Below are 27,118 nucleotides of genomic sequence, written 5' to 3'. Positions count from 1 at the left end.
TTGTTGGTAAATTTAAAAAGGAACATCAGGGCTTCTCCCTCTAACTGGGTCGATGGTGGGTTGTAGGGGTGATCGCTGCCAGTGATTGGGGTAGTCTGATCCATTCCTCATCCTGCCAAGTATTTAATAGCTATAGTTGAGACCGTGGGAGACGAAAATCAAAAAATTACACGAATAAAAAGTATTTACCCTGGCACTAACATCACGTTGTCATGTCGCGCGATGTAACCGCTGCGATGTGACACACTATACCGCTGCGATGTGACACACTATACAATGATATGGCCACATTAGCGTCGCAACAGCCTGTGATGCAAACAATGGCGATGTAAGCGCTGTTGCGATGTTAATGACGCAATGTAATCGCGCGCGAAATAAAACTACACGATGGATCATCATACAACCGTCAGATGCTGTTCAGCCGCCAATCCCTCCCAGGCCCCCCTTAATATCAACTCACCGCCCACATTGTTTTACCGATGAGGGTGGCCTTCTGGAAAAAATTGAAATCCTGGTAAAATCATTGATGCTGCCTCTCTTAGAGAGAACAAGGATGATCAATACACATCTAGACCTGATCGACAAAAAAGTAGAAGGGAATATACTTCTATTATCTGACCTGGCAAAGGGACTGACCAGTATAAATGCCGGAGTAAATTCTGCAAATACTATGCGACCAATGAAACAATACCCTCCCTGTCCTACTCTCTCTACAAAACCAAACTATGTAGGGAAAAAGCCAACTTGTAATTCCCCCAAAAAAGCACTGACATCTTCTTCATTGGAGAAGATGCCTGCATCTAAAGTATCAGTAGAACGCAAGGAAGGCGATCAAAGGGGGTATAAAATGATTCCGGGGGAAAAAGCAGAACTCCCACAAAGTAAGGTTGACAAGGATAATGGGGCAAAGGACTTGCATAACATAAATCGACAATCATACAGAAGAGTAGACCTACCGCCAGAAGCTGCCCCTTATGCTATTATTATGGCAGGAGTCCCTGAGCTCCCTTTAGGTATTAAGGAAGACCATCTAGCCTTAAGAAATAAAGTTGAATATTGGTTGTGTAACAATAGACCTTTGCCTGCCCACATTAACGGAGAAATCTTAAATGTTAGGTGTGCAATTTGGGTTGGTTCACGACCAAAAGACAGGAAGGGGGATGTAATCATTGTAAATTTTAAAGATCATAGAGCTGTGAGGTATATTGGGGACTGGTATGATGCGAGAGGCAGTGATTCCATCTCCACACATTACCTTAGTTATTTTTATCCGCAGATACTAGCCCCTTACTTAAAAGAATGTTCATTAGGAAGGCACTCCGTAAAAAGGTCCGGATTTGAATATTATGGGCGTAATCAAACATTTTTTTCCAAACCACAGAGATTTACTGACTTCTACCCCAGGCTGACTCATCCTCCAATTCCAGGTCCGAACTATGAAAATATTTATCCGTTGGGTAACAGAGGTAATGCATCAACTGCCTATAACATACCAACCCACAATCAGTTTGATTTATTTTCGGGCCTTGTATTTGTGGATTGACTCAAAAAGGACACTCCTCCCATTAATACTCTAGGAATACAGGAGAATCCTGATAAAATTAAGGGGAACTTAGAAGACCAAAGGCTGTGGGAGGGTAATGTGGATATTAACCAAATTGAAATTACGTCTGTAGAGACCAATGGCCCTAACAATGAGGAAGGCTATAAGATTAATAGCAACCTTGAACAAAAGAATGGGGAAAAATGTGGGGAAGTTAGTTCCCGGACATGTAGAAAGGATTTGGGTAATGCGCTTTTGTGTGAGTACGCAGTGACTCAGAATCAGAAATCCTGCACTCTTTTGTTCTGGAACGTGGAAGGTTTGAGGCAGAATATTAAAAACCCCTCCTGGGAAAGTATTATAAATGGTCTTGATATTCTGGCCTTGCAAGAAACTTGGTCAATTAACCCAGTGCATATAAATGGCTATTAAAGTTTCTTCACTCCCGCAGTAGGGGGCGCACATGGGAGAGCAAAGGGCGGGCTAATCATGTACCTCTCAAACCAGCTCAAGTATGAGCAGGTACGCTTCTCGTCAAAGTACAGCTACTATCAGGTAGTAATGATAGATAGCAGGAAGGGAACTAATTTTATTGTCATAAACTTTTATAATAATATCCCAAAAAATGAAAACTCTAACCACTCTAAAAATGCTGAGTGAGGATATACAACATGAAATAGATAAAAATGAAAGGGAAGTAATAATTTTTTTTGGGGGGGGGTGATTTTAATTGTCCACTTTGTAAAAAAGGCAAACAAGGCATCTGTGGCTTAATGTTAGAGCAGGACATTAACCTTATACACTTCGACCACTCCACGATCGGGGACTTACTAAATGAAATACTGTTCACTTATGACTTGGGATTTGTAAATGAAATTGCCCAAAAACCAACTCCCTTTGTCCCGACATTTATTGGCAGAGGAGCACTGACCACTATTGACTTCATTATTTCTTCAAACAGTTATGGCCGCAAGATTAAGAGGCTTAGGACCATAGAGTTGCCATTGAGTGACCATTGGCCGCAAATAATGGAGATCGAAAACTCATTCTGGGAGCAGCATAACGATGGGTCCCTTACGCGTACAGCAGCCGATGTGATTCTTGGGAGGCAAAATGGGATACTCTTAAATGGGGTAAGGTGGTCCCAGAGAAGTTCTTAGGCAAACTGTTGAAAAATTGTTCTGATAGTTTCATGATTTGCCTGGGTGAGCACTCTGACAGTGAGCAGATAATAGAACACTTTAACATCATAGCATCTTCTATTAGAAATAGTCAGTGGGTGGAGGCAAACAAATGGGCAAAAGGTAAGAGGAGATGGTTCGACAATGCATGCACAAGGGCACTGACAGACCTGAAAAATGCCATCCATAGGACACCCAGAGACCCTTTACAAATAAGTGGTTTAAAGAAAATATACAATGATGCATTGAAAAATAGGAAAAATGTTATTAAAAGGGAGGCCTGGGAAGTCCTAGTCTAAAGATGCATCTGCATTTTGGAGGGCCGTAACGCCCCTTTTCTTTATGATAACACCAAGGCGCGCATGGAGATTGCGATCGCTGAAGACGGCTGGGTCGAACATTTTTCCAATCTTTACAGATCCCAAGATGAAAGATCTATTATAGGTCCTAGTACATTGTGCGATATAGGGGTAGGGGCCCAGAAGCTTGTGGTAATCCTGGAGGAAGTTATGGTGGGTTTGAAAGCAACAAAGGGGGGAAAGGCTGCAGGTCCTGATGGGATCCCAGCAGACTTGTACAAAGCAAATAGTGAGATCTGGGGCCCCATGCTGGTACAGCTTTTTAATGCCACGTTAGCGAGGGGATTAAATCCTTCATGGTTTACCTTGGTCATTGTCCCAATATATAAGAAGGGAGACAGACAAAATTGTGCATGTTATAGACCAATCTCCCTTTTAGACGCATCTATAAAAATCCTTGGAAGAGTCATCTTAGCCAGACTTCAAAATTTAGCAGAGGTCAATGGGATAGTAAGTGACTTGCAATTTGGATTTCAGAAGGGCCTAGGAACAATCTAACAAGGTTTAAATGTATTTATTTTTCATCAAAAATATACCAGGGTAAAGGGTGAACGCCTGTACCTTACGTTTGTCGACCTTACATCGGCATTTGACTGACCATGGTAAATTATGGGCAATATTAAAAAGGTTGGGCGTGGAAGATCCTATTATTTGCTTTTTAAGAGAACTATATTCAGGGGCCACAGCATCGGTTCGTTATGGAAAGGGGGGTGAATGTACCAGATCATTTGGGGTAGGACGTGGGGTACGCCAGGGCTGTGTCCTGGCTCCATTTTTATTTCTGGTCTATATAAATGGACTTGAGCTTCGTCGGTTACAAGAGTGCAGGGTTATGCCCATGGTTGGCAAAAGATCTATCCCTGCACTCTTGTACGCGGATGATGCAGTCCTAATGGCCCGGACCCCCTTGGCCCTACAGAATCTGATAACATCTTTTGATATGTTCATGTTGAGCTTGGACTTCAAAATTAACTGTAGTAAAACCTTCTCCATGAACTGTGGTCCTCGAACTAGGAAGCAAATGAAAAGAATGTTCATAAATGATATTCCCCTGGAAAACACCTCCACTTTCCCCTACCTTGGTATTTTGTTCCATGACACTGGGTCTTGGACAAGTGATGTAAAGGCAAGAACTTTCTTGTTCTCAAAAACAATAATGGCCTTAAAGAATTTTATTAAAAAGTTGGGTAAGAAACCAATAAGATAAATCCTAACTATATATAATGCCACATGTTCATCAGAAGCTTTGTATGGCTTGGGTCTTTGGGGGTATACCAACATAAATTCAATTCAAATAGCCAAAAATAAGTTCATGAGGCATATTCTGACAATACCAGAAAGTGTTGCGACTTATATCTGCCATACTGAACTTGGACAACCGCATATTCCAAATATAATTAGAACGCAGCCCATCCTCTTGTGGCATAGGGTATGGACAACAAATGAGTGTGCCGTGAACCGGGCTATGTTGCGGGATGTCTTAAAATTGGAAATGTGAGTAGATTCAAATGGCTAGATTATGTTAAATGTTTTCTTATAGAAATCAATTGCCAGCATTACTATGATGATCCACTCACAATGGTTAACATACCCAGAAAATCTTTGAAAAAATTGTGTATGGAATACCTCGAGGAGAAAAGAATGCGAGAGGAAGTGAAGAAAAAGACAGTTACCTCGTATCTACTGTTATTAACTGGTGACAAATTACAGCCGTATTTAACCCTGCCGATGTCCAACTATGATTGATATCTCCTGACCCGTTTTAGATTAAACATTATTTTTAGACTTTTGTCCTTCCCAGAAATGAATTCATGGTTGCGTGATTTGCCTATGTGCCCATGTGATGAATCTTCGTCTCAATCTGACATCCATGTATTATTTTTTTGTAAATTTTATATTTTACCACGTAGGAAATTTATTATCCCAATCCTCAAAGAAATTAATTTAAATAGATGTCGCCCAGCATTTTTAGAACTCCAAAGAATGGACACTGTTTTAACTGTTGCAGTAGTTTTAGGCTTTTTTAAATATGTTTTTAAACTGCGGAAATCAATTGGTTTGGATGAATTTTAATTGCTTTCTTTTAAATATCCCTGTGTAATTTGAAATTTCATGTTATTGCTTTTATGGTTATTGCCTTTTAACCGAATAAAGTACCTTTTGAACTTTGACCTTTTGACTGATGAAATTATTGAAAGAGCAAAGATGGCCTATTCTAATTTATACATTTTCTTGGTATAAAGCACAAACATTGCTGTAATATTTGTTGTTTAAACACAAGATTAATTATTCATTTGCAAAACTGTTTTGAAATAATTTATACACTGGTGGGTATTTAATTACACAACATAGATCCCTGTGGACAAGAGGTTTAAATGGCAAGACTGAGCAATTAAAGCAGGAATATTTCTTACAAAACACATTAAGTCTATGAAAGGAAGGCTTATTCTTACCATGGTAGGACATTTATTTACATCTGACATGATCATAAAACCCCAGTGACCCAGGAAAACGTAAGAAAACAGATTTCAAGGCATACTCCTATCTCTGCTATTTGTAACCACATGCCTTTGGTTTAGGATTAAGGCATATGTGCGTTTGCTCAATTTCTTTTCACATGTTTTCTCCACGTGGAAAGTATTTTTGAATGTGAACTTCTTTGCCCTAAAATCTTTAAAAACACTATGCTGCTCACAAATCGTTTCTAGACTAAATATATACTCAATCCACGCATTTTGTGGAGTAGGTTACATTAAGGGTTGGGAAATTCATCAATGCTAGTAAGTTCATCAGTGTTTTACATAGACGTAGCTCAGTTGGGAGGCCATTGTACATCATGCACTTGGGTAATAGTTGGCTACACAAAGTATTCGTTCTTATGTGCATTGAGAAACATTGAGAACAATTGAAACTGTGAAAACATTTAAACTTAAGTGTGTAAAGTATAAGAAAACAAGTGAAAAGAAAAAAAGAGGAAAAAGGGAAAAGGTTGACAGTACAATCCATAAGGTGTATTAAACTGTGAAGGTCACAAAGTCTATGTGTGCTTTAATTCACAGCGCCATTCCCCACATCTAAAGTACTCAGGACTAAGTGGTCTTCCCAACCAACAGCGGCTACATGGGAGATCTAAGGGACAAGGGTGCCTAAGGGATCATCAATCTCCTCTATTACAGATATCTGAGCCACCATTATTCAAGAGGGGGCTCTTCCTTCCAGTCCAATCCTTCAGAGGAGCTTGAGTCGCAAAGGCACAACGCATGAAGGATTCTCGGAAGGTGGCCAGGCCCTAGGCTCATGCCAGCCTGGGTTTTCATAAATGTACAGAACGGTGCCCACATTTTCTCAAACTGAGGGACATTGTCCTTTACCACTGCTATTGATTTATCCAAAGAATATTGAGACCACACGATGGACCACCATATTTGGATCGTAGGGGGTACCTGAGCTCTCCACAGGTGGGCAACTGTTTTAGGGAGGCCAGAAGGAACTGGGTGAGAAGACAGCCTCTGAGGATTGTCAATTTGTAGTCTGAGAATTCCCCAGTGCCACCCAATTCAATTCAATTCGATACCACTTTATTCGATGAATAAAAAATCATAAAAGTAACAATACAGAAAATGGAGGGGTTACATTAATACGCATAAAACAGTTAATAAATATATATATACATGTGCATTTTTTGTTTTTAAAAAACATATTTCATTAGACTTAATAAATGTACAGGAACAATATCAGTTAATCCATCACATTCCGATTCCTACAACGAATGGAAGCCACTAAAAAATTTGCCACTCCATACATGATTACAGGGGATTCCATTAACTGCAAATAAAGTAGCGCTGGTTTGACTTGCAAGAATCCCTTATCCTGTAACAATGGATCAATAAACTTTCTTCTGACTAGTCTGTACAAAGAACAGAAGAACATGAAATGACTAGTATCCTGAAGTGAATAGCTGTCACACCTACAGGGGGGAGCATCGTCTAGCTTACACCATATTTTACAATCAGTTAAAAGTATATGCATCTGATTAAATCTAAACTTTGTCAATACCCAACGATGGAAAGGAATCGTCACTATCGTGAGATATGGTTGGATAGACAAAGTCGAGATTAATAAGTAGTGCTCCCTAACCATAGGTTTTCTAACTTGTTCCTTCTCTCGTTCCTGCTCTCTGGTTTTAATAAAATTTACTTTAATCCATTTTAAATCAGCTTTTACCAGGGCCTCAGGATTTGTAAAGATTTCTGGTTGTCCCATGTCCTTAGTAATTGTTTTAATGTAGGATAGCCACTGAATGTCCCTGGCTTTCTCTACGCGCATGCAGTCCCGCAAAATAAGGTGGTTCAATGTGAGGTTAGAGTTCAGCCAGATTTTTATCCATAATAGGATGGTTGCCATATTAATCAGATCAACAATGTAGCCCATACCTAACTCCTGGTGAATTGCAAAAGTGGCGGACGATTGGGGTAAGCCAAGGAGGGCGCGGAAAAAATAATTTTCCTCTTTCTGGGTTGACTCAGAGTTTTTATACCCCCATATTGCAGCTCCGTATCTGGCAATGGCGATGGTTTTTGCTCTAGGGATGGATAGGATTGCTTCGCAAGGTTTCCCTCCTAACCGCTTAGCAAAACCTAAAATTGCAGCAGATGATCTTCTAACGGTGTTAACTTTAGACTTAATTTGGGGAACCCAGGCGCCTCTATCATCAAATACTACACCCAGATATGTAAAAACCTTAACTTTGGAGAACACACTACCATTACAGTGGAAGTTGTTTGTGCTATACTTTCTAGCTCCAACTGTCATCACATGTGATTTTCCCACATTGAGCACTAGATCTAAAGACTTCATAAACTCACCAAAGGAGTTTAATAGCCTTTGTAGACCCAGTGGTGTCCGAGCTAAAAGAACGGTATCATCCGGGTACAGGAGTACGGGTGTCGGCGTTCCTCCCATACGCGGTATATCAAGCGTGGCCTTCCCCAGTGCGTCTTCCAGAGAGTTTATATATAAGGTGAATAAAATTGGGGCTAGTATACACCCTTGGCGTACCTCTCTCCTTGACTTAAATCTTGCAGTGCATTTACCCTCCTGGGACATTCTAATTGAGGCATATAGATCTCTGTGTAATTCTGCCAGGAAATACACAAGCGCCTGGTCGAGACCCAGGTCCAGGAGTATTGTCCACAGCCTTGACCTATTGACTAGGTCAAAGGCTGTGAACAAATCCATGAACCCCAGATAGACCGAGCCTCTAGAGGCAACCGTGTATTTATTTATTATTAAGTGCAAGTTGAGGCACTGGTCTTCGGTCCCTCTACCCGCCCTGAACCCGTATTGAGCATTAGAAAGGAGGTCTTTCTTTGAAACCCAGTCAGCTAGTTTTGCCAGAATGACTTTCCCTAAAATTTTGAAGGACGAATCTAAAAGAGATATGGGCCTGTAGCATCTAGGGTCCCCTCTTTGCCCCTTTTTAAATGCAGGAATAATTGTTGAGCATGACCATGATGCAGGGAACCCAAAGCTTACTGCGGAATTAAATACATTTGTTAAAAGTTTGGCCCAGTATCTAGGATTGTCTTTATACATATCCGCAGGGACACCATCAGGCCCAGGGGCTTTACCTCCAGATGTGGTCATGATAGCCTTCTCGACCTCCTCACCCAAAAAACAAATTGGCGGTCTTGATGGTATAATTGGAATGGCCTCAAAAGGTTCTAGAATCAGGTCACTACCATATGTAGATTTAAAGTGGCCTAACCAATCCTCCTCTGCGATGTTAACTTCTAACATACAGTTATCTACGCCAGAAAACAGAGGGGTATTAACAATGGTCCAGAACATGGAGCTATCCCTCATTGTCGCCTTGTCCATTAGGGCTTTCCATGCCTCCCTTTTTAGTTCATTTTTGCGCGCTTGCACTATAGCTTTATATTCTTTCCTTAACCGTACAACCTGCAATTTCTCCCTGGGTGTTTTTTTGAGGGCCCCAGAAGCATTCTATGCGCTCTTGAGCAGTTACTGTCAAACCACCCCTTATCAAGGGTTTTATTTTGACGGGTTTTTACCGTAAGTTCTTTGTCCACTAGGAGACAAATGGCTTCGAATGAAGAGATTACTCCCCCTGGCTAGATGGATCCAGGCAGATATTTAATTAATTGCCAGCCTTTTGAATGATAATATTAGCAAAGCCTTCAGGAATGACTTTGCTCCACTTTAGTCCCCACCCTTGGTCTTTGGTTTTTAGGGCGGTTTCTGCTACTGTGTTAGTTGGTTTATTAAGGAAATTATTGCTATTGCCCAGTTCCAAGACTACCGGGTTGTGATCGCTGAAAGCTGATAAAACAGCGTTATAGACAATCACATGACTTAATAATCCCGGGGAAATAAATATATAGTCTATAATTGATTCGGACTCCCTAGCAGAGTACGTTACAACACGATCCTTATTATCGTGAAATCCTGGTTCATACAGATCAATCTTTGAGATAAGTTCCTCCAGCGCCTCCCCTTTAGAACTGTGTTCGAAGTGTTGGACTACTGAATGTGCAGGGCCATCCAGATCATAGTATTGACATTACAAATTACATAAATGAATATTAAAATCCCCCATTAGAATATAATGGACAAAAGTGGTTTGATTCTCTTTGTATCCTTCTAAAAAAGTTCCTAGTGAGAAAAGATGCTTATTTAGTTGCCCATCTAGCATAGAATTATAAAAATGAACAGAAGTTTAGAATTATTTTTCCTAGTTAATTCCACTATTAAGTAATTATCAGAGGCGGTGTCTAGCTTTTTGGCAGTCCCAGCTATATTAACTGATAACAGGAACATAAGACCCCCTTTATCTCTCCCTACTGCCGAGCTACACGCAGGAACAAAATACGAGGAATATCCAGTCACCCAGAAATTACACCCCCTATCCCAGGTCTCCTGTAAAGCTATGATATCATAGTGCTTTAAAAATTTGAGCCAAATGTCATCTTCTCTTTTTGAGTGTAGCCCTGCAATGTTCCAGCTCAACAGTTTTACCTTAATATCTGCCCCCCCCCTTGACAGGTGTTTCTTTATGATGAATTATTTGGGGCTTACTCTGGGGGCCAACCAGTCAGTCTATTTCTCCCACCTGAGACAGAGGGGAAAAACGGTTCTGTAAGACCAGGGCCTCCGTATTCTTCCTACTAGAATCGCTAGGTGTCTTTGGACGTAGTCCCGTATTTATGGTAGCCCAGCTATATATTTGGGCTCTATCTGTCTGAGGTGGTAAAATGTGCATAGGGTGCTTCAGGGTAGCTCTATTCCTAGCCTGGAAGGGCCTCCCTCCCATAGTGCCTAATCTAGTATCTGGGTAGAAAAAGCCCAATGGTAGTGCTCGAATCCCTTGGTCCAGAGTGTCTAGTTGTAAGGCATCCCAGAAGAGGCGTGATGCCTCTTTCGGGGTAACAAAATTAACAATAACGCAAACTCCTTTTATAGTTGTTTTTGTTCGGCCCAACCATCCCACCCGTCTCCCCGTTAATATACTACAAGATATATTCTTTTCCCCTGAGCAGTTTTCATCACACCAATTCTTAATGTTTTCCAACAGGGCCTCAGGTGATTCCCTCTCACCAGCTACAAGGGGAGGAATGTTAATAACAATATCAACATACGGGGTAGCCTCCGGGGGCAAATTAATAGTCGGTTGGGTGATCAAGGGTTTACTTATTATGGGGGCCTTCCTCACATCAATTTCCCCGGACAATAGAGATCGACCCAGTAGCTCTGGTCCCTCGATAACTTGACTTAGCTGGGGGGGTAGTATAATACTGGGGGGCTCAGCAAGAGCCATATCCACGTTAGTCGATGGGACTAGGCTCTCAACCCGCTCGCTAAACTCATTGGAGGAATGAACCCCCAAAGGAATCAGGGTGACACCTGAGGTTACAGGGGATAATGATTCTTTAGCTAACATGAAGGCATTCAAACGTTCACATTTTTAAAAAATCCCAGCAACACAGTCTTTTAAAGTGTCAATAATGTCACTAGCGATAGTTGTCAATACAGATTCCACTTTTTCAGTGAGTATAGTTTCCACCATGTCCTTGATTGAAGATTCGAGAGGGCTCAGGGTAACAGATTCTTTAGCCATCAAATCCTTATTTAGGGTCTTCCCCTTTTTATATTGTCTTTTGTACTGTTTCCTTACTGGATTTGAAACCTCTTCTACTGGGATATTTCTGGGCACAGATACACAATTTTCAGGGACCAGGTCTAGCAATGAGATTACATCTGTAGTAACAGTAACATTGGGGTTGGGACGGTCAACTATAATCCTTACCTCCAATGGTACCTGGCGATTGGCTGAGTTACCCCCCTCTTCTATGTGGGATTTATTGATTTCAAGTCCCAGTTCGCGTTCAGTATTCGCTATTTCAGTGTTCAAAGCCCCTACTGCCGTGGTCAAGTAGGAAATGATGCTAGATGCATTTCGGGGTACTTTGGCTTTTATTCCCCCTCTATTAGTAGGTGACGGCATTTTACGCTTACCCATGTTGGCGTTCTGGAGATGTTAGGGGAATGGCCTGTTCCGTCCCTCGCCGTCCCTGGACGGCCACAGACGGCCCGCCCTCTGCCCGGGCTCTGCCAGGCACCGTCCGCGACGCGGAGGTAGCAGCTGATCTTTAAGCGCCTCCGGGCGCGCTCCACCAGAAAGTGAGCGGTTCAGGCCCCTGTGCACGCTGGGAGCTGTGTTCTACCCCCACTGCGGCCGTGCGGTGTTGCAGGCAACGGCGGTGGGGAAGAACACACAGCGCCAGGGCCCCAGCGGTGATTGTGGCAGCAAGCGTTGCAGGTCAGTCTAGCCCCTTTCCGTGTGGCAAATGGTCCCGCTCCACCGAGGGAGCAGCTGATCTTTAAGCGCCTCCGGGCGCGCTCCGCCAGGAAGTGGCCGGTTCAGGCCCCTGTGCACGCTGGGAGCTGTAGTCTTCCCCCATTGCGGCCGTGCGGTGTTGCAGGCAACGGTGGCGGGGAAGAACACACAGCGTCAGGGCCCCAGCAGTGATTGTGGCAGCAAGCATTGCAGGTCAGTCTAGCCCCTTTCCGTGTGGCAGTGCCACCCAATACTAGGGTTGTAGAATCTATGTGGAGGGTGATGTTTGTAATGCCATTTACATGCTGTAATATCTCTTTCCAGAACGCTTGAACTTAGGTGCAGAACATCATCCACATATGTGCCATTTTGCCTGGATCGGACTGGCAGTGCCTATGTACCTGATTGGATCCATAGATAGCCTTCAATCAGACTGGTGTAAGATTCTACTGCAGGACAATTTTCTATCTATTCTCTTTGTAGGTAGAGCAGATGGACGAGGTTGAGGCTCGTGTCCAGATGTGTAGCCATGAGGTTTCATCTAATGTAACTCCCAGTTCCTCTTCTCACTTAAGGGGATACCAAGGATTAGTATCACGCATCGGGAGCTCATGGAGTCGATAGAGATTAGTGATGGCTTTCCTAGACAGGTAGTCCCTAAAATAGGTCTCAGTGTATGTGAGTGCCATCAGGCCTGTGAGTTAATTGTAACATATATAATGGTTAGGCGGTGTCTAAGGCGAAGCGGCGGGCGAGGGAATTAGATGAGAGGGGTCAGTGGTGTAACAAAGGCCTTGCAACCCCCGCATTGTGGGGGGAGAGCTCCAGGGCGCCCCCTCAGCACAGTACCCTGGCCTGAGAGATCCTGAGTAGGTCCAGAGGGGGAGACCCTCCATGTACTTTGTGTGAGTGCCCCTCAATTTTCGTTACACCGCTGAGAGGGGTTTACAGTTGACACAAAAATCAGCAAAAGTGGTCATCCAATCAGGGGAACCATTGATGAAAGCCTTTGTTTTTCAGTCCTAGGAAGAAGTCTGGGTTATTTCAGAAGGGGACAAAAGGGAGGGATAAGCTGTCAATCTAAAACTGTGTATGCCGGCTTCCGAGTGCATTAGGGTAATGTGCATGGAGGGCAATAGGGAGGAGAAGTGACAGTGACACTGTGGGAGACAAGACAATACATGTATTGGATTAACCGAGAAATGAGTCTCGACCTGCACCCAAAGCTTTCCTGTATTGGAGATGGTGAGACCTAGTTGGGGGCGAAGCTGAGCAGTTTGAATGCAGCAGGCAGGCAGGTCAAAACCCAGTCCACCCTCCGACTTACGCCTACACATCATTTTGATGGAAATCCTGAAGGTTTCCACACCCCACATTAACAATAGAAGTTTACTTTGAATGAGGTTTATTGAGTCTCATGGAATTGGGAATGGAGAGTTTCAACATTGTGACGTAATAAGCGCAAATAGTTCATTTTGATAGTGGCCAATCTGCCAAACCAGGATAGCTCCGGCTTCCCCAACTTGGAAAGGTCTTTATAAAGAGTGACCAAAAGAGAAAGAATATTGGCCGCATATTTGTCTTCAAATCAGGGTGCCATGGTGAAGCAAGGGACGAGGAGGATCTACATATACCAAATGTGGCTAAAACGGTTGTACCTCAGGTTGTGTGCTCTGAAAGTTTGAGAGCGACAGACTTTTAATAGTTAATTTTGAATCCAGAAATTTTGGAAAAATGGGAATGTTTGTCGATCAAAGCTGGGAGTCACATTTCTGTATAAGTGATAAAGAATAAAAAGTCATGTGCCAAATAACACCATTTTATATGTGAAAACTCCAATTTGCAGGCCTGTAATCTTAGGACTGTGATCAATTTCCAGGCCAAACGTTTCAGATCCAGAGCAAGAATAGTCAGTGAAAGCAGGCATCCCTGGTGTGGGTCCCTCCCAAGGGGAATTCTTAGGCGGTCATAGTTGTTAATCTTAAGTGTAGCTGACTGTTAAGCAAAGTTGTTTAGAAAGGGAGATTTGATAGGAGGACCAAGGGTCATTCAATCCAGAAATGTGATCATGTATCTCCAGTCCAGTAGGTCATAAGCCTTCTTTGCATCTAAAGAGAGAATGGCCATGTGGGTATTTGTATCTTTTGCTATTTAACACAAGTTAAGAGCCAGTCATACATTATCTCCTATTTGACGTATACAAACCCAGCTTGTTTTGGCTGAATCAATCCGGGCCATATGTGCTCTAGTACAAAGAATTTAGTGTAAAGTTTAGAGTCTGAATTTAAAAGGGCTATCAGGCAGTGGGAGTCACAGAAGCTCAGGCCTTTGTTGGCTTTAAGTATCAAAACTGTTTGTGATTCCATTATGGATTCAGTAATCTTGCTCGAATGGAGGAAGGAGTTTAATACCTGGGCTGTGGTACACCCAATTTGTCTTGTAAGGTTTTATAAAAGTAATTAGGGAAACCATTGGGGCCCGGGGCCTTACTGATGGGGAAGTACTTTATCGCAGCTGTCTCCTCCAGGGGTAGATTTGTTCTTCTAGATGGTGAAGCAATTCAGATAGGAGGACTGGGGATGACACAGAGTGTAGGAAGCTGCCTTGGTCCCTTTCTGACGTAGGTTCTGTGACATAGAGAGTCCGATATGAAGCGTTAAAGGTCCGAACTTCATGTGTATGGGTAAGTGTGCCTCCAGAGGGTAGAGTAATTGACTGAATCCTATTCCTCAGCTGACGAAGCCGGAGTTTTTAGGATAGTAATCAGCCTGCTTTTTTCCCTTCTCATATTATATTTGTTTGGTATATAACATGCCACAGGCAGTTTGCCCCAGCAGTATCTGTTCAAATTCCCCCCTGACTTTAAGCAAAATATTTTAGGATTTCCGAAAGCCGGATCTAGTTCCAAGTCAAGTTTGTGAGATGTGTTTCATTTAAAAAACCCAGAGGTATGCTCTATAAGTCCTCCATGCATCACAATCTTACCAGCATCTCATCGAGCAGCCAGTGAAGTAGAGAGCTCATCATTCTCCTGGAAATAGTGAACCAGAGCTTTTCGAAAGGCAAATTCAATTATGGGGTCTCGAAAAGCTATCTCATTCATGCACCAATGCTGGCGCCGTGAGGGGAGGGAACAAGTGGGATCGAGATCCATGTCACTGTGACCGGGGCATGGTCTGAGAAAACCAGAGTATCTATTCAACTGTCTAGGAAAGGTTGGAGATCAGACTGTTGAGTCGGAAACAGGTCCAGCCTAGAGGAAGTTCTGTGTACATTAGAAAAGAATGTGTAATTACGGGCAAGCGGGTACTGTGCCCTGAATATGCTGAGCTAGTAAAGGTCTTAGATCCCCTCTAAAGAAGTGTGTGGATCCCCAAATGTGTCTCTGTGAAACCGTTGTTAAAATCCTCTACCAACAGCCGCTGCCCGGCCATTAAATTTTCTGTGTGCTCAAAAAGGATGGAATAAAACCATGCTTTTTGGTCTAGTGGCCCGTACATGGTAACCAGCGTGACCATCTGTCCCAAAAACTGCCCCTTCATGATGAGCGATCTACCCATCTCTTCCCAAAATGTGGATTACTCCTGAAAGCGGATCCCCCTACGGAAAAGTACAGCAACTCCTTTTCTTTTCATTTTGCTTGGGTAGTGAAATTGCAGGTTGTTAGTTTGTGAATGAAGGCGAGCCACATCTTTTGTCAAGTGACCGCTTGGTTGTGTGGGAGTCTCTCGATAAGTAAAGACAGAACAGGCCTGCCATTTGCCATATAAAACAGTCAACGAGGTAGATCTGCACTTCCCACAATATGGCTGAGATACCCGCCACCCCCTCTCAACACAATCCCCGAAAGGAGGAAAACCGGAAACAGTTCTTGAAGTTTTTGGAAGTGGGAGGGAGTGACCCTCCCGGCCGTATTTATTAAAACAAAATTAAAACATTAAACGTTTCATGTTATGTACAATTTCATTACCACATTGCGACGTTTGGCTAACTTTAACATATTCTCTAATACAGAGGTCTCCTAGCCGAACTAGCATCCTACAAAACATTTTCTAGAAATATTGAAATTGTACATCCTAACGTTTAAGGGCCAACGGCAAGGTCATAACCGGTGTCAAGATCCCTAACCAGACTTACCCCTCCCACTTGGGAGGGGCGACCGCACGGAGGCTTACCTCAAGTGCAACTACTAACAATTTCCCTTGACTTGACGGGGGCACTAAAGAACTCGACGCCAGTTAAAGGTCGTTCGAATACTCGTGTGAGGTATCTAGAAGGTATCGTAGACCTCCCCCCAACCCCACACAACTTACCGCATCTGCCGTCGCAGATGTCACTGGCCCCGGGAAATTCCACAGGAGGGGGCTGTAACCCCTCCTACACAGGAAGGGGCCTTGACCGCCTTTCCTTTACTTCCGGCGACCCATCCTTAGAAGGGCCGCCTCCCCATTGAGGGGCCAATGGCCACCTCACCCGAGCGCTCCCATCCGTGTTGGGTGACGCCCACTCATAGGGATCTACTAATTAGTGCTCACCGATCATGACCTTACCGCCTACCAAAATAAATACGACAATGCTAATCAAACCTATGAAAACATTGGTCGCTACGATCGAAAGAGCATGCTTAAAATTCAACACTAATTCGAATCATTTTAATCGCAAAACCTACACAACATACACCATTCTTTATTAATCAACATGATACTATCACAACCTGTACACGAAACAGAAACACGATTATAAATTAACTTTATTACACAACAACTGGCTGTCCTCAGGGGCTGGTGGGTGGGTCAAAATTGGCTCTTGGTTCTGTCCCGAGCTCACGTGTAGCGAGGAGGTGCAGCTTCGGAGCACAAGAACAAGAGGACGTCTTCTGGTCTTGCGTCCCTTTTATCCGTCTTCAGGGCGGGCGAAAACCCGCCCCTGTCTGCCCCGAGGGCGTGGCTGGCTGCGTCAGTGTCTAGGCCAGCCCACTCTAGGGCGGGAAAAAGCGCGCCCCGGCTACGCCGCTTCGGGCATACCAGCCGAGACGCGCCTCCCGCCCAAAAATGGCTTCCCGGGGGGATCGAGGTACTCTGCCATACGTTCGGGGGGACCGAGTGGTCGCCCCTTTCCATATGGCTGAGATACCCGCCACCCCCTCTCAACACAATCCCCGAAAGGAGGAAAACCGGAAACAGTTCTTGAAGTTTTTGGAAGTGGGAGGGAGTGACCCTCCCGGCCGTATTTATTAAAACAAAATTAAAACATTAAACGTTTCATGTTATGTACAATTTCATTACCACATTGCGACGTTTGGCTAACTTTAACATATTCTCTAATACAGAGGTCTCCTAGCCGAACTAGCATCCTACAAAACATTTTCTAGAAATATTGAAATTGTACATCCTAACGTTTAAGGGCCAACGGCAAGGTCATAACCGGTGTCAAGATCCCTAACCAGACTTACCCCTCCCACTTGGGAGGGGCGACCGCACGGAGGCTTACCTCAAGTGCAACTACTAACAATTTCCCTTGACTTGACGGGGGCACTAAAGAACTCGACGCCAGTTAAAGGTCGTTCGAATACTCGTGTGAGGTATCTAGAAGGTATCGTAGACCTTCCCCCAACCCCACACAACTTACCGCATCTGCCGTCGCAGATGTCACTGGCCCCGGGAAATTCCACAGGAGGGGGCTGTAACCCCTCCTACACAGGAAGGGGCCTTGACCGCCTTTCCTTTACTTCCGGCGACCCATCCTTAGAAGGGCCGCCTCCCCATTGAGGGGCCAATGGCCACCTCACCCGAGCGCTCCCATCCGTGTTGGGTGACGCCCACTCATAGGGATCTACTAATTAGTGCTCACCGATCATGACCTTACCGCCACAGGTCCGGATAGTTGACCGGCTATCCGGACCCCCCACAAAACTCCTACCTAAAGGTCATGTTTTAACGTTTTTAACCAAGCTAAGAAGTCTCCTATGAGTAACTCATTCCCCACCCGCGACAAATGCACACCATCCCCCAAATACATACTGTCATCGTTAATACAACTATGCGAGATAGAATGCAATGTCTTGGAACGGAACAACCTACTCACTTTGTTATTAAGTTTTCTAACAGAATGATTCAAAGCAGGAATCGAAATAGCCCCCCGCCACACTTTTCGTGGGATCATATGAGACCACGCAATTATGCACCCCGGAACTTTCCTCGCTAACCAACTTACAGTGGAAAGCATTGCCTCTAGGAGAAGTCGTCGACCGGTGGTGACCAACTCATTGCCCCCTAAATGTACTATGACTACAGACGGCGGTGACCTCGTCCGCCCTAACAAACCCTCAAAGAATTCTTGAAACTGGTCAATACAGAGACCGCCCCTTCCGTAGAAGGACACTCTGTACCCGTATTCCCCAGGTACGTGAATCATGTCACCTGCTTCGAATACGTCTGCGGCACGCCTCACGTATGAGTGGCCCACGACCCACACCTCCTGTCTCACAGCCGGTGACGTCTGACCGCTGGCCTGGTGTTGGGTCGACTGCATAGTCCGCCTCGCCTCGTAGGCTTGCGTAACTGAAAACCAAACAAAAGACAAGAAGCGTGAGTACATTATTACGGCTTCACAACATGTGCAACCGCACATATCTCTTATAACAATTGGAGGACCACCGCCCCACTTGTTTCACTTGTTCAACATTAAGACCCCTGGCTGCAGCTTCGGTGGCAGCCCCTATTCGAAAGGAATGGGTCCCGAATTCGCCCGGGTCCAAGCCCGCTGCGGAAATGGACATTGCAAGCACCCGCTGAAACTGAAATTTCGTCAGTGGGGTGGCGTCTGCGTGTCTCAACAATGTCCCCCCCCATGCAGTCACCCTTCGTGCTAGATAATCCTCTAAACACCGTACCGGACACATGGAGGACCCGGGGATCCTGCGAATGATCGTGCAGTCTCCTATCCCATCTTGGTCGGTCTTGGACCTGGCGAAGGAGACAATCATCGTTTCACCCCTGATCTGAACGTGTTCCCGGCACAAACCCCCCACCACATCCTGTTTGTTCCTTGCAACCAGCTCACTTATTCTCATTGCCCCGTGAAATGCCAGCGTAAATGCAGCCCGGAACAAACACGTCTCGAAAGGAGACGAGCATGTGGTAGGGAGTGCGGCCAGCAACTGGGACAACCTATCCAGACCTATCGGTCGTCTCTCATCTACTCTGCGACCCTCAAGGCGTTGCCACCCACGCAGCGCCTTCTGTACCACAAAAGACGCTGTCGGGTCCTGGATGTTATGGGCCCTGGCAACAAAGGAAATGGCGGCACGATGCCTTTGGGCCGTAGCCACCGACTTCCCAGCCTTACGTAAGGACATCAGAAAATGTACTACCCACTCCTCCTGACCCCAAAGTCCCCCTCTCTCAGCCCCCAAATAGGCTAAATAGGCCCGAAACGCCCCTTCATATGCCTTCCTCGTCCTGGGTGCTAGACTCTCTCCCACGAGGTGACGAAGTTCGGGGCACCGAGAGACCAGAGAGCTTCGGGGAAGGGTGCCGGCTCTGGGTCCGCTGAGGGAAGGAAACCCGAGAAAGCCTGCATGTGAAAACGAGACAGTGCATCAGCAGCCTGATTCATCACCCCCGGGACATGCTTTGCTCTGAATATCACGTTCAGTTGCATACACAGCAAGACGATTTCTTTGAGTAGCCTTAAAATCAATTTACAACGGGCAGCCTGACTATTGATGCATTCTACAACGGTCATATTATCAGACCAGAACACGACAGAATGATCTTTGAACCCTTCGGGCCAGGTTCTCAGGGCCACCAGAATGGGAAACAGTTCAAGGAAAGCAATATTACTCGTCAGCCCCTCCTCGTGCCACCATGGGGGCCACCTTTGTGCCGACCATTTTGTGCCGAAGATGGCGCCAAAGCCTATGCTCCCCGCTGAATCTGTCCACAGACCAAGCTCTTCAGAGGACACGGCTGGCTTGTTCCAGACGACTCGACCATTGAAGTCCGCCAAAAATGCTAACCAAATACGCATGTCCTGGCGGACCTCGGCCGATAACCTCGTGCGATGATGACCCTCCTTTAGGCCAACCATCGCTTGGGCAATTGAACGGGAAAAAGGGCGGGCCATTGGGATCACCCTTAAGGCAAAGTTCAACTTCCCTACCAATTGTTGCAACTGATGCAGTGTAACCTTAGATGTATTTAAACAAACTTGCAGGGCTGCCCTGAATTTCGACACTTTGCTAGCTGGTAGACGGAAACAGCCCTCACTAGAGTCCAACTCGATCCCCAAAAACTCGAGGCAAGTCGTGGGACCCACAGTTTTACCTGGTGCCAATGGCACGCCAAATTGACCCATCAACACACAGAATTCAGCCAAGGCCTGGGCACATTCGGGACTTCCGGGGGGTCCAAGAAACAGAAAGTCATCAAGGTAATGCATCACATTTCGGAAACCCGTTTTCTTCGTGAACACCCATTGCAAAAAAGTGCTGAACTTTTCAAAATATGCACACGATATAGAGCATCCCATTGGCATACACCTATCCATGTAATATGATCCCTGAAACATGAATCCCAGAAAACGCTGGTCATCAGGGTGTACCGGGAGCAACCGGAAAGCTGACTCGATATCTGATTTTGCCATCAACGTCCCGGGCCCCAGGCGATTCAAAATGGCTACTGCCTCATCAAATGATGCGTACCGCACCGAACATACTTCTGGATCAATTGCATCGTTTACCGAAATACCCCGTGGGGCTGACAGATTATGGATTAGTCGAAACTCACCTGGGTCCTTCTTGGGGACCACCCCTAACGGAGAACAGACAAAATACGGTACCGGGGGTACAATAAACGGCCCGGCGACCCTTCCCTTGCTAACCTCTTTCTGGATCTTATCCTGTACTACAGATGTATGATGCAAGACGGAAAGTTGATTTCTGCACGTCCCGGTACCCTGAAAGTCCCCCACCGGGATGCGGAAACCATATGAAAAACCGTTCCGCAGCACCCCAGCAGAGATACGATCTGGGTACTCGCTGAGCCAAGGAGTCATCGCCAAAGTATCAATTGGAGTCGGTAAAGGCGCCCCTCGGCCTATATTAGGCTTGTTTGGCGCCTCCCTTACCCCCATTCTCACTTGTTTTGGCTCTACACAAGGACTCAGGATGGGACGACCCGCAGTTGCTGCATTCGTGTTTGAATTTACACGATCCCGGAGGCCTGGTACATTTTCCCTTGTTGAAATTGAAGCAGAAACCCCTTTTCCCCGTGTTGCCGGCAGGTCTCGGGTAATCGTCAGTGCTCGTACCTGACCGAAAGGGCGTCCCCACATTTTGGCGGGAGTAATCAACAACATTGCTCCCTACTAACGGCATTTTCAACATTCCTGACTCTTTCATTTTGTCCCATGTCACAGAATCGTAACAATCCCACGTTAAACCTTTGTTATGTTCTTTTTCTTTCCTAAACAAGTTGTCATAACAGAACCAGTGGTTACCCTGATACGCTGTCGAGTAACTCATAATTCGTGACTGATAAATGGGAAACTCGGGAAGCAACTCGGGCCTACGTTCCCCCAAAATTGATGTAAAAATACCCCACGCATTGCCCCAGTTGCCAATATTCTCATTTACCTTAAAGGCGGCCATTTTTGCGCGCCAAACACTCGGATGCATTAGGTCCTTTTGACTCTTAACATGCTCCACCTCATAATGATCAACAAGCAAGGAGAAAATATTCACATACTCCCCCGCCCAGATCTTTTCCTTTATTGCTAAAGGCACATGTTGTCCCAATCTCTCTCTACGAGAGGGTGCTGACTCGTCCCTTGCGATCGGCAATGGCCGCTTACCTGAACCGGACGCTGCTTCCGCCGCTTGCGGCTTGTCTATCCCCGCCAACGGCGTGGTCACTCTAGCTGCATCTCTCTTCTCACGCAGCCCTTTTATCAGCGCCTGTGCCTCGGCAGCCGTGGCGCCCCCACTACTATCCCCCAACCATGCTGCTAGCTGTGCTGCCAGCTCGGGGGGCATATCTTCATTGGATGTCGGAGTGACGACAACGGGGATTGGAGTCCCCTCCATCGGTACTGGGGTCGGCGCTTCGAGCGGGGCAGAGGGAACCGGGACGTCTCGACCGGCTGGAACCCTTCTCGGCCTCTTAGGTCTCCCTCCAGCCGGCGCAGGGCCTGAACCCTCCTCCCCGTCTCGTTCCGCCAACCGTTTCTTTATGTCGGACATCTCTTTAAAAAGGGTCCGCACCATCTGGTCGGTCGTCATTCTCTTTGCGCCTTTCTTGGGCATCTCTCCGACGAAGTATCTGGAAGACAAAGAAAAAGATCAAAACGCTCAAAATTGGCTCTTGGTTCTGTCCCGAGCTCACGTGTAGCGAGGAGGTGCAGCTTCGGAGCACAAGAACAAGAGGACGTCTTCTGGTCTTGCGTCCCTTTTATCCGTCTTCAGGGCGGGCGAAAACCCGCCCCTGTCTGCCCCGAGGGCGTGGCTGGCTGCGTCAGTGTCTAGGCCAGCCCACTCTAGGGCGGGAAAAAGCGCGCCCCGGCTACGCCGCTTCGGGCATACCAGCCGAGACGCGCCTCCCGCCCAAAAATGGCTTCCCGGGGGGATCGAGGTACTCTGCCATACGTTCGGGGGGACCGAGTGGTCGCCCCTTTCCATTTGCAGGCTTCCAGGGCTGTCTCAGGCAACACACTCCCCCTGAGGCACCTCACAGGAGCAGCCCATTTACTCTCCTTAGTTTCGCTCCTAAGTTCCACTGCGGATTGCAGGACCCCCAGCTGGATCACGGTGGCTCAGTCCAAGAGAGCCTGGCCTGCCCAACATGCTATATTTAGGCCCAGCTGCACGCCGTTATCCTCTTACAGAGGGGGATTGTCAGGAGGATTGCTCAATGTATTGAGTTCCAGGGTACACCTTCGGAGTTTAGTCTTTCTGGGGGGGGGGGGAGATCTCGGAGCAGGTTTGGAGTCTTAGCACACTGACCTCCACATAGCTTGAAATAGGGAGGTGGAGGCTCATCAACAACATTCAGCTACTCGAAAAAGTCCAATGTTTGAAGCAGCGGCCATCTTGCCAGTGTCAGGACTCTCCTTTCTGGGGCTGTACACCCGCCTAGGCCTCAGTTAGCATTAAAAAAAGCCTGTGGCGGGAACGGCCATGTATGGAGTTGAATCTACAATGTAACATATCCCCATCTGTAGAATATTTTAGTCCTAGTATGGCCCAGGGTACGGAGCGCAGGATAGGAGCATCAGGCTGGGTCCACACCTTGGCCACACCCCTGCTGTAATCTGAGGTTTTTAAGTTGTGCTGCTTATGCTATCAATATATTGACGATGATAATGAGGATTCCTCCGGCCATGCATTTTAAAACAGTCAGTACAGAGACTGCATAAGCATCATGACATAATAGATTTAAGGCTCAGAACACTGTTCCAGCAGGACTGACTTTATTCCATGCATCGTAATCAATCTTATTAATGCGAAGAAGAATTATTCTCCATTTTGTGAAATGTATAACTCTCCTTGGGTATTAATCCTAGGTAGAGCTCATTTATTTGTATTTTAAATCACGATTTCTTTTTTATCACTGTAGGCATATTTCAAAGTCCCTTTGGCATATGTTGAGGACAGTGGGTCTTGCCAAGATCAAGCATTTCATGATTCAGAATATTACACAATGCATCACCCAGGTTAGCAAACCTCTTGGAATTTGGTATGGTATAGTGTTTTTTTTAACTATGTGAACTACACTCGCATCGTTTATTAATTGCTTATATCTATTCAAGAGTCGTGCACTGGCCAGCTTCAATAGTGCCTACATCAGACCTTCTGAAATAGGATTTTCCTCACGGATTGCGTTTATTGCCCCTTCCACAAATATTAAAATCTACCATCCCCGAATCAGAGGAAACCTTTCCAAGTATATATGTAAAGATTGCAAGAATATAAACATTGGCTTTGAAACAGTTTACGTTTATTACTTAGCTGAGGTCAATGAGTGTCCTAACTACTTTTTACAAGGTGTGGGAGTGCATTGTCAGTGGATAATATGTTTCCATTACAACAGTAATTAAAGCGATAATAATATACGAGTGTTTTACTGATTAATTCAGAAACGCAAAATAGCAACAGGCTGGCAAACAGGCAGTAACAAATACAGCAGAAATACAAGCTTCAGCATTACTTATGATAAATAGCACCTACGACTTATATAAAAAACACACACGTACCTGTTATGTCCGCACAGGCTCCACTCTCCAGTCTGTGCTTCCGGTACAAATTCTTAAGGACCTTGGCACTGCCAAAACGTTTAAATCGACTTTTCACATTGTTATAATACCATTCGAGAGACTGGGCTCGTAGAAGCCTACAGAGAATGAAACAAAAACATTGCCAAGACCTTAGAAAAGCAGATAGTATGTGTGTAAAGCAGATATCATTTCTGTGACTAAGCAGCGGGCAGTATTATACTGAATAGCGTACACAATCTATTTTTATCAGCACAGACCAGACATAAATTAGCAGTATTTTCACGTTTCTGTATCTCAAAACAGATGCCAGGCAAAATGCTGTGCCCTATTGACTACACGTTGTAATTGGAAATCATTTTCACTGAAAAGACAAGACATGCCGCATCTTGACTATCTACTAATGTCCAACGGCTCTGTGATGGAGCGGAACGGGACATTTGGCCGATGAGCAGGTTACTAGACACCTTTCCAGTTTCCCGCCAGGACACACGTTTCAATAAATTAACGAGAGGTGTACTTGTAACATTATACACCTCGTCTTAATTTGCTAAAATGGATGTATGTCACTACCACGAGCGCCACTCAGCGCAATTCGTTGTAACAACTTTCGTTGTTATAACCGCGTGGTAATGGTACTTCGTTGTAACGCTCGCGTTGTCAACGTTGTATACCGCTAAAATATGTGTGCCTTTGCAGGCATGCTTTTGCACCTTAGTGAACTTTGCTATAATTAATGCCAGAAACAAAGCTGCCCTGGCTCTTCTCATAAATTCGGAACACTTGCAAAATACTTTAGAACAGAGACGTTTTAAGGCTTGAGCAAAGTGGGCGCAGGTCCAGGTCCCATCCTTTCAGGGGTCCCTCTGGTAGAGCCAGCTCTGTTCTGCAGAGTCTCCCTGGTGACCTTGAATAATTCTTGAATGTATTGTTTTGAATACCGGTTTCCTTCAATTTATTTCTAATGTGGGTGATGAGTGGTACTCGCTTACAGACATGTGTTTGTTTCATGCACCATCCATATAACAAGGTTTCTCTTAGATCAAAACACATATGAGAAAGGGGAGGGTGTCCCAGAGATTATTTGTAGCAATATTAGTGAGCTGCTGCTGTGTTACAATATTGAAAACACACATCACTATCCCTGAATATTAGATGTAAACACATTTAGAATTTGGACTAGTGTACCTGGGCAAAGAGGGCGTGAAAGATTGAAAATTGGATCATAGATTCAAAACTTGTTCAGAACAGGGGCCTACCAAATGCATACCTCATAAGAAGCCAAAATCATATGCTGAGCACAGGGTGAGATGGAAAACACTGAACATACTAGGGTTTTCAGCTTGTGCAGAGAGACTCTTCATAGTTAAATACATCGTAGGATTTCCAACCTCCCCAGAATAGGGAAGACTGCTTTGATAGCCTCTGTTTTTTTGCGTTTTTCCCTGGGAGGGGTGGAGGGCGGCAGGGAGTGGGTGGGTGGGTGGGTGGGTTTACAGGAGCTACTGCTGCCCCTAGCTGTGCCAGAATGAATGCCCACCCCTCCAGCTAACACCAATTTTTTTGCTCGGGTAGTGAAGGGCTCCAAGCCCGCCCCTTTGAAGCCCCCATACACCTTCTTGCATGACGAAAGGTTTTTTGTAGTTGGCAGGTCTGCCTTAATCTTAAAAAGAAGATAACACTGGAATGTTCAGTGGTTATAATGTTAAAACGTTTAGATTCACATTATATTGCCAGACATAAACAAAATATATATTGTTGGTCTGTACTCCATAAACTGGATGTAATTTAACATAAAACAACACGGTGATATTTGTTTCTGCCTAATATCGCACATATTGCCAGCTTATTGCCTAATATCCAGTACATTTCTAGACAAAAAAAATAAATATTGGGCAATATGCCATAAACACGATGTAATTTAACATAACACAACAAGGGGATCATTGTTTCTGCTTATATCCGGCATAGTGCCTAATATCAGGAATATTTTCAAATATAAAAAATAAATAATGTTGCTCTATTCTCCATAAACATTATGAAATTTAACATAACCCAGCATGGTGGCCTTTGTTCCTGCCGAATATCAGGGCAGGCATCGGTATGTACACTAAGGGCCACATGCATCAAACTTTAAAAAAAAAACCTTTTCTAATGCATGAACCCATCTCCATTTGCAAATTAGGTAATCAAACTTTTTTGCGATTACCTACATTGCATATGCATTTAGGGAATCACAAATTGCGATTCCTTAAAGGCAATGCATCAAGCCTTTCCTAAATGCAAACTGTGCATTTAGGAAACGCTAATTACCAGCAACTTTAGGTTGATGGTAATCTGCAAATTATTTGTAAAAAATGCCCAAAAGTGCATTTTTCAAAGTAACATGTGGCACACACACATGCCTTGGGTGGGGCATCAGGGTGGCCTTAGGCCCCTTGGCACCTTTGGAACTGCATTCACAATTTGCGATTACCAATTTGGTAATTACAATTTGCGAATGCATGCCCATTCATTCCATTGGGCTTAAAGGCCAATAGGAATGAATGGAGTGACATTACCTAATCGCTATTAGGTAATGTTTAGGAATTGCAATTTATTTTGTGATTCCTACATGTATAAGGAATTGCGATTCCTTAAAAATCGATATTTAGGAATCACAATTCCTTATGTTGATGCATGTGGCCCTAAGCTCCTCATTTATTAGCATCATTATTTGAATACATTGATTATTATTCGTCAACACAAAATGTCATCTACAGAGAGCTTTGCAGAGTGGCAAGGGCCCTATACTATCTGGACTGTCCTGGTTATTCCCACTCCCATATGTACTGTGCCTTCTCACCCTTTAGGAAAGAAGGTGAAAACATCATGTCCTGCACTCCCTTCTCACTGATCCTCGATCTCA

General features: G+C 44.9%; 1 protein-coding gene across 1 annotated transcript in view; it reads right to left on the bottom strand.

Annotated features, from left to right (window-relative positions):
- The window catches only part of MYRIP (myosin VIIA and Rab interacting protein), a 1,654,117-nt gene that overhangs the window by 640,144 nt on the left and 986,855 nt on the right, over positions 1-27,118 (bottom strand). The window contains exon 4 of the mRNA XM_086941723.1: positions 24,193-24,329. Within this exon, the coding sequence (XP_086797849.1) occupies positions 24,193-24,329 (137 nt within the window). The remainder of the gene's footprint in view (positions 1-24,192; positions 24,330-27,118) is intronic.

This window comes from Lissotriton vulgaris, chromosome 10 (genome assembly GCF_964263255.1).
Source record: "Lissotriton vulgaris chromosome 10, aLisVul1.2, whole genome shotgun sequence".
Lineage (NCBI taxonomy): Eukaryota > Metazoa > Chordata > Amphibia > Caudata > Salamandridae > Lissotriton > Lissotriton vulgaris.
This window is presented reverse-complemented; position numbering and strand designations above follow the sequence as displayed.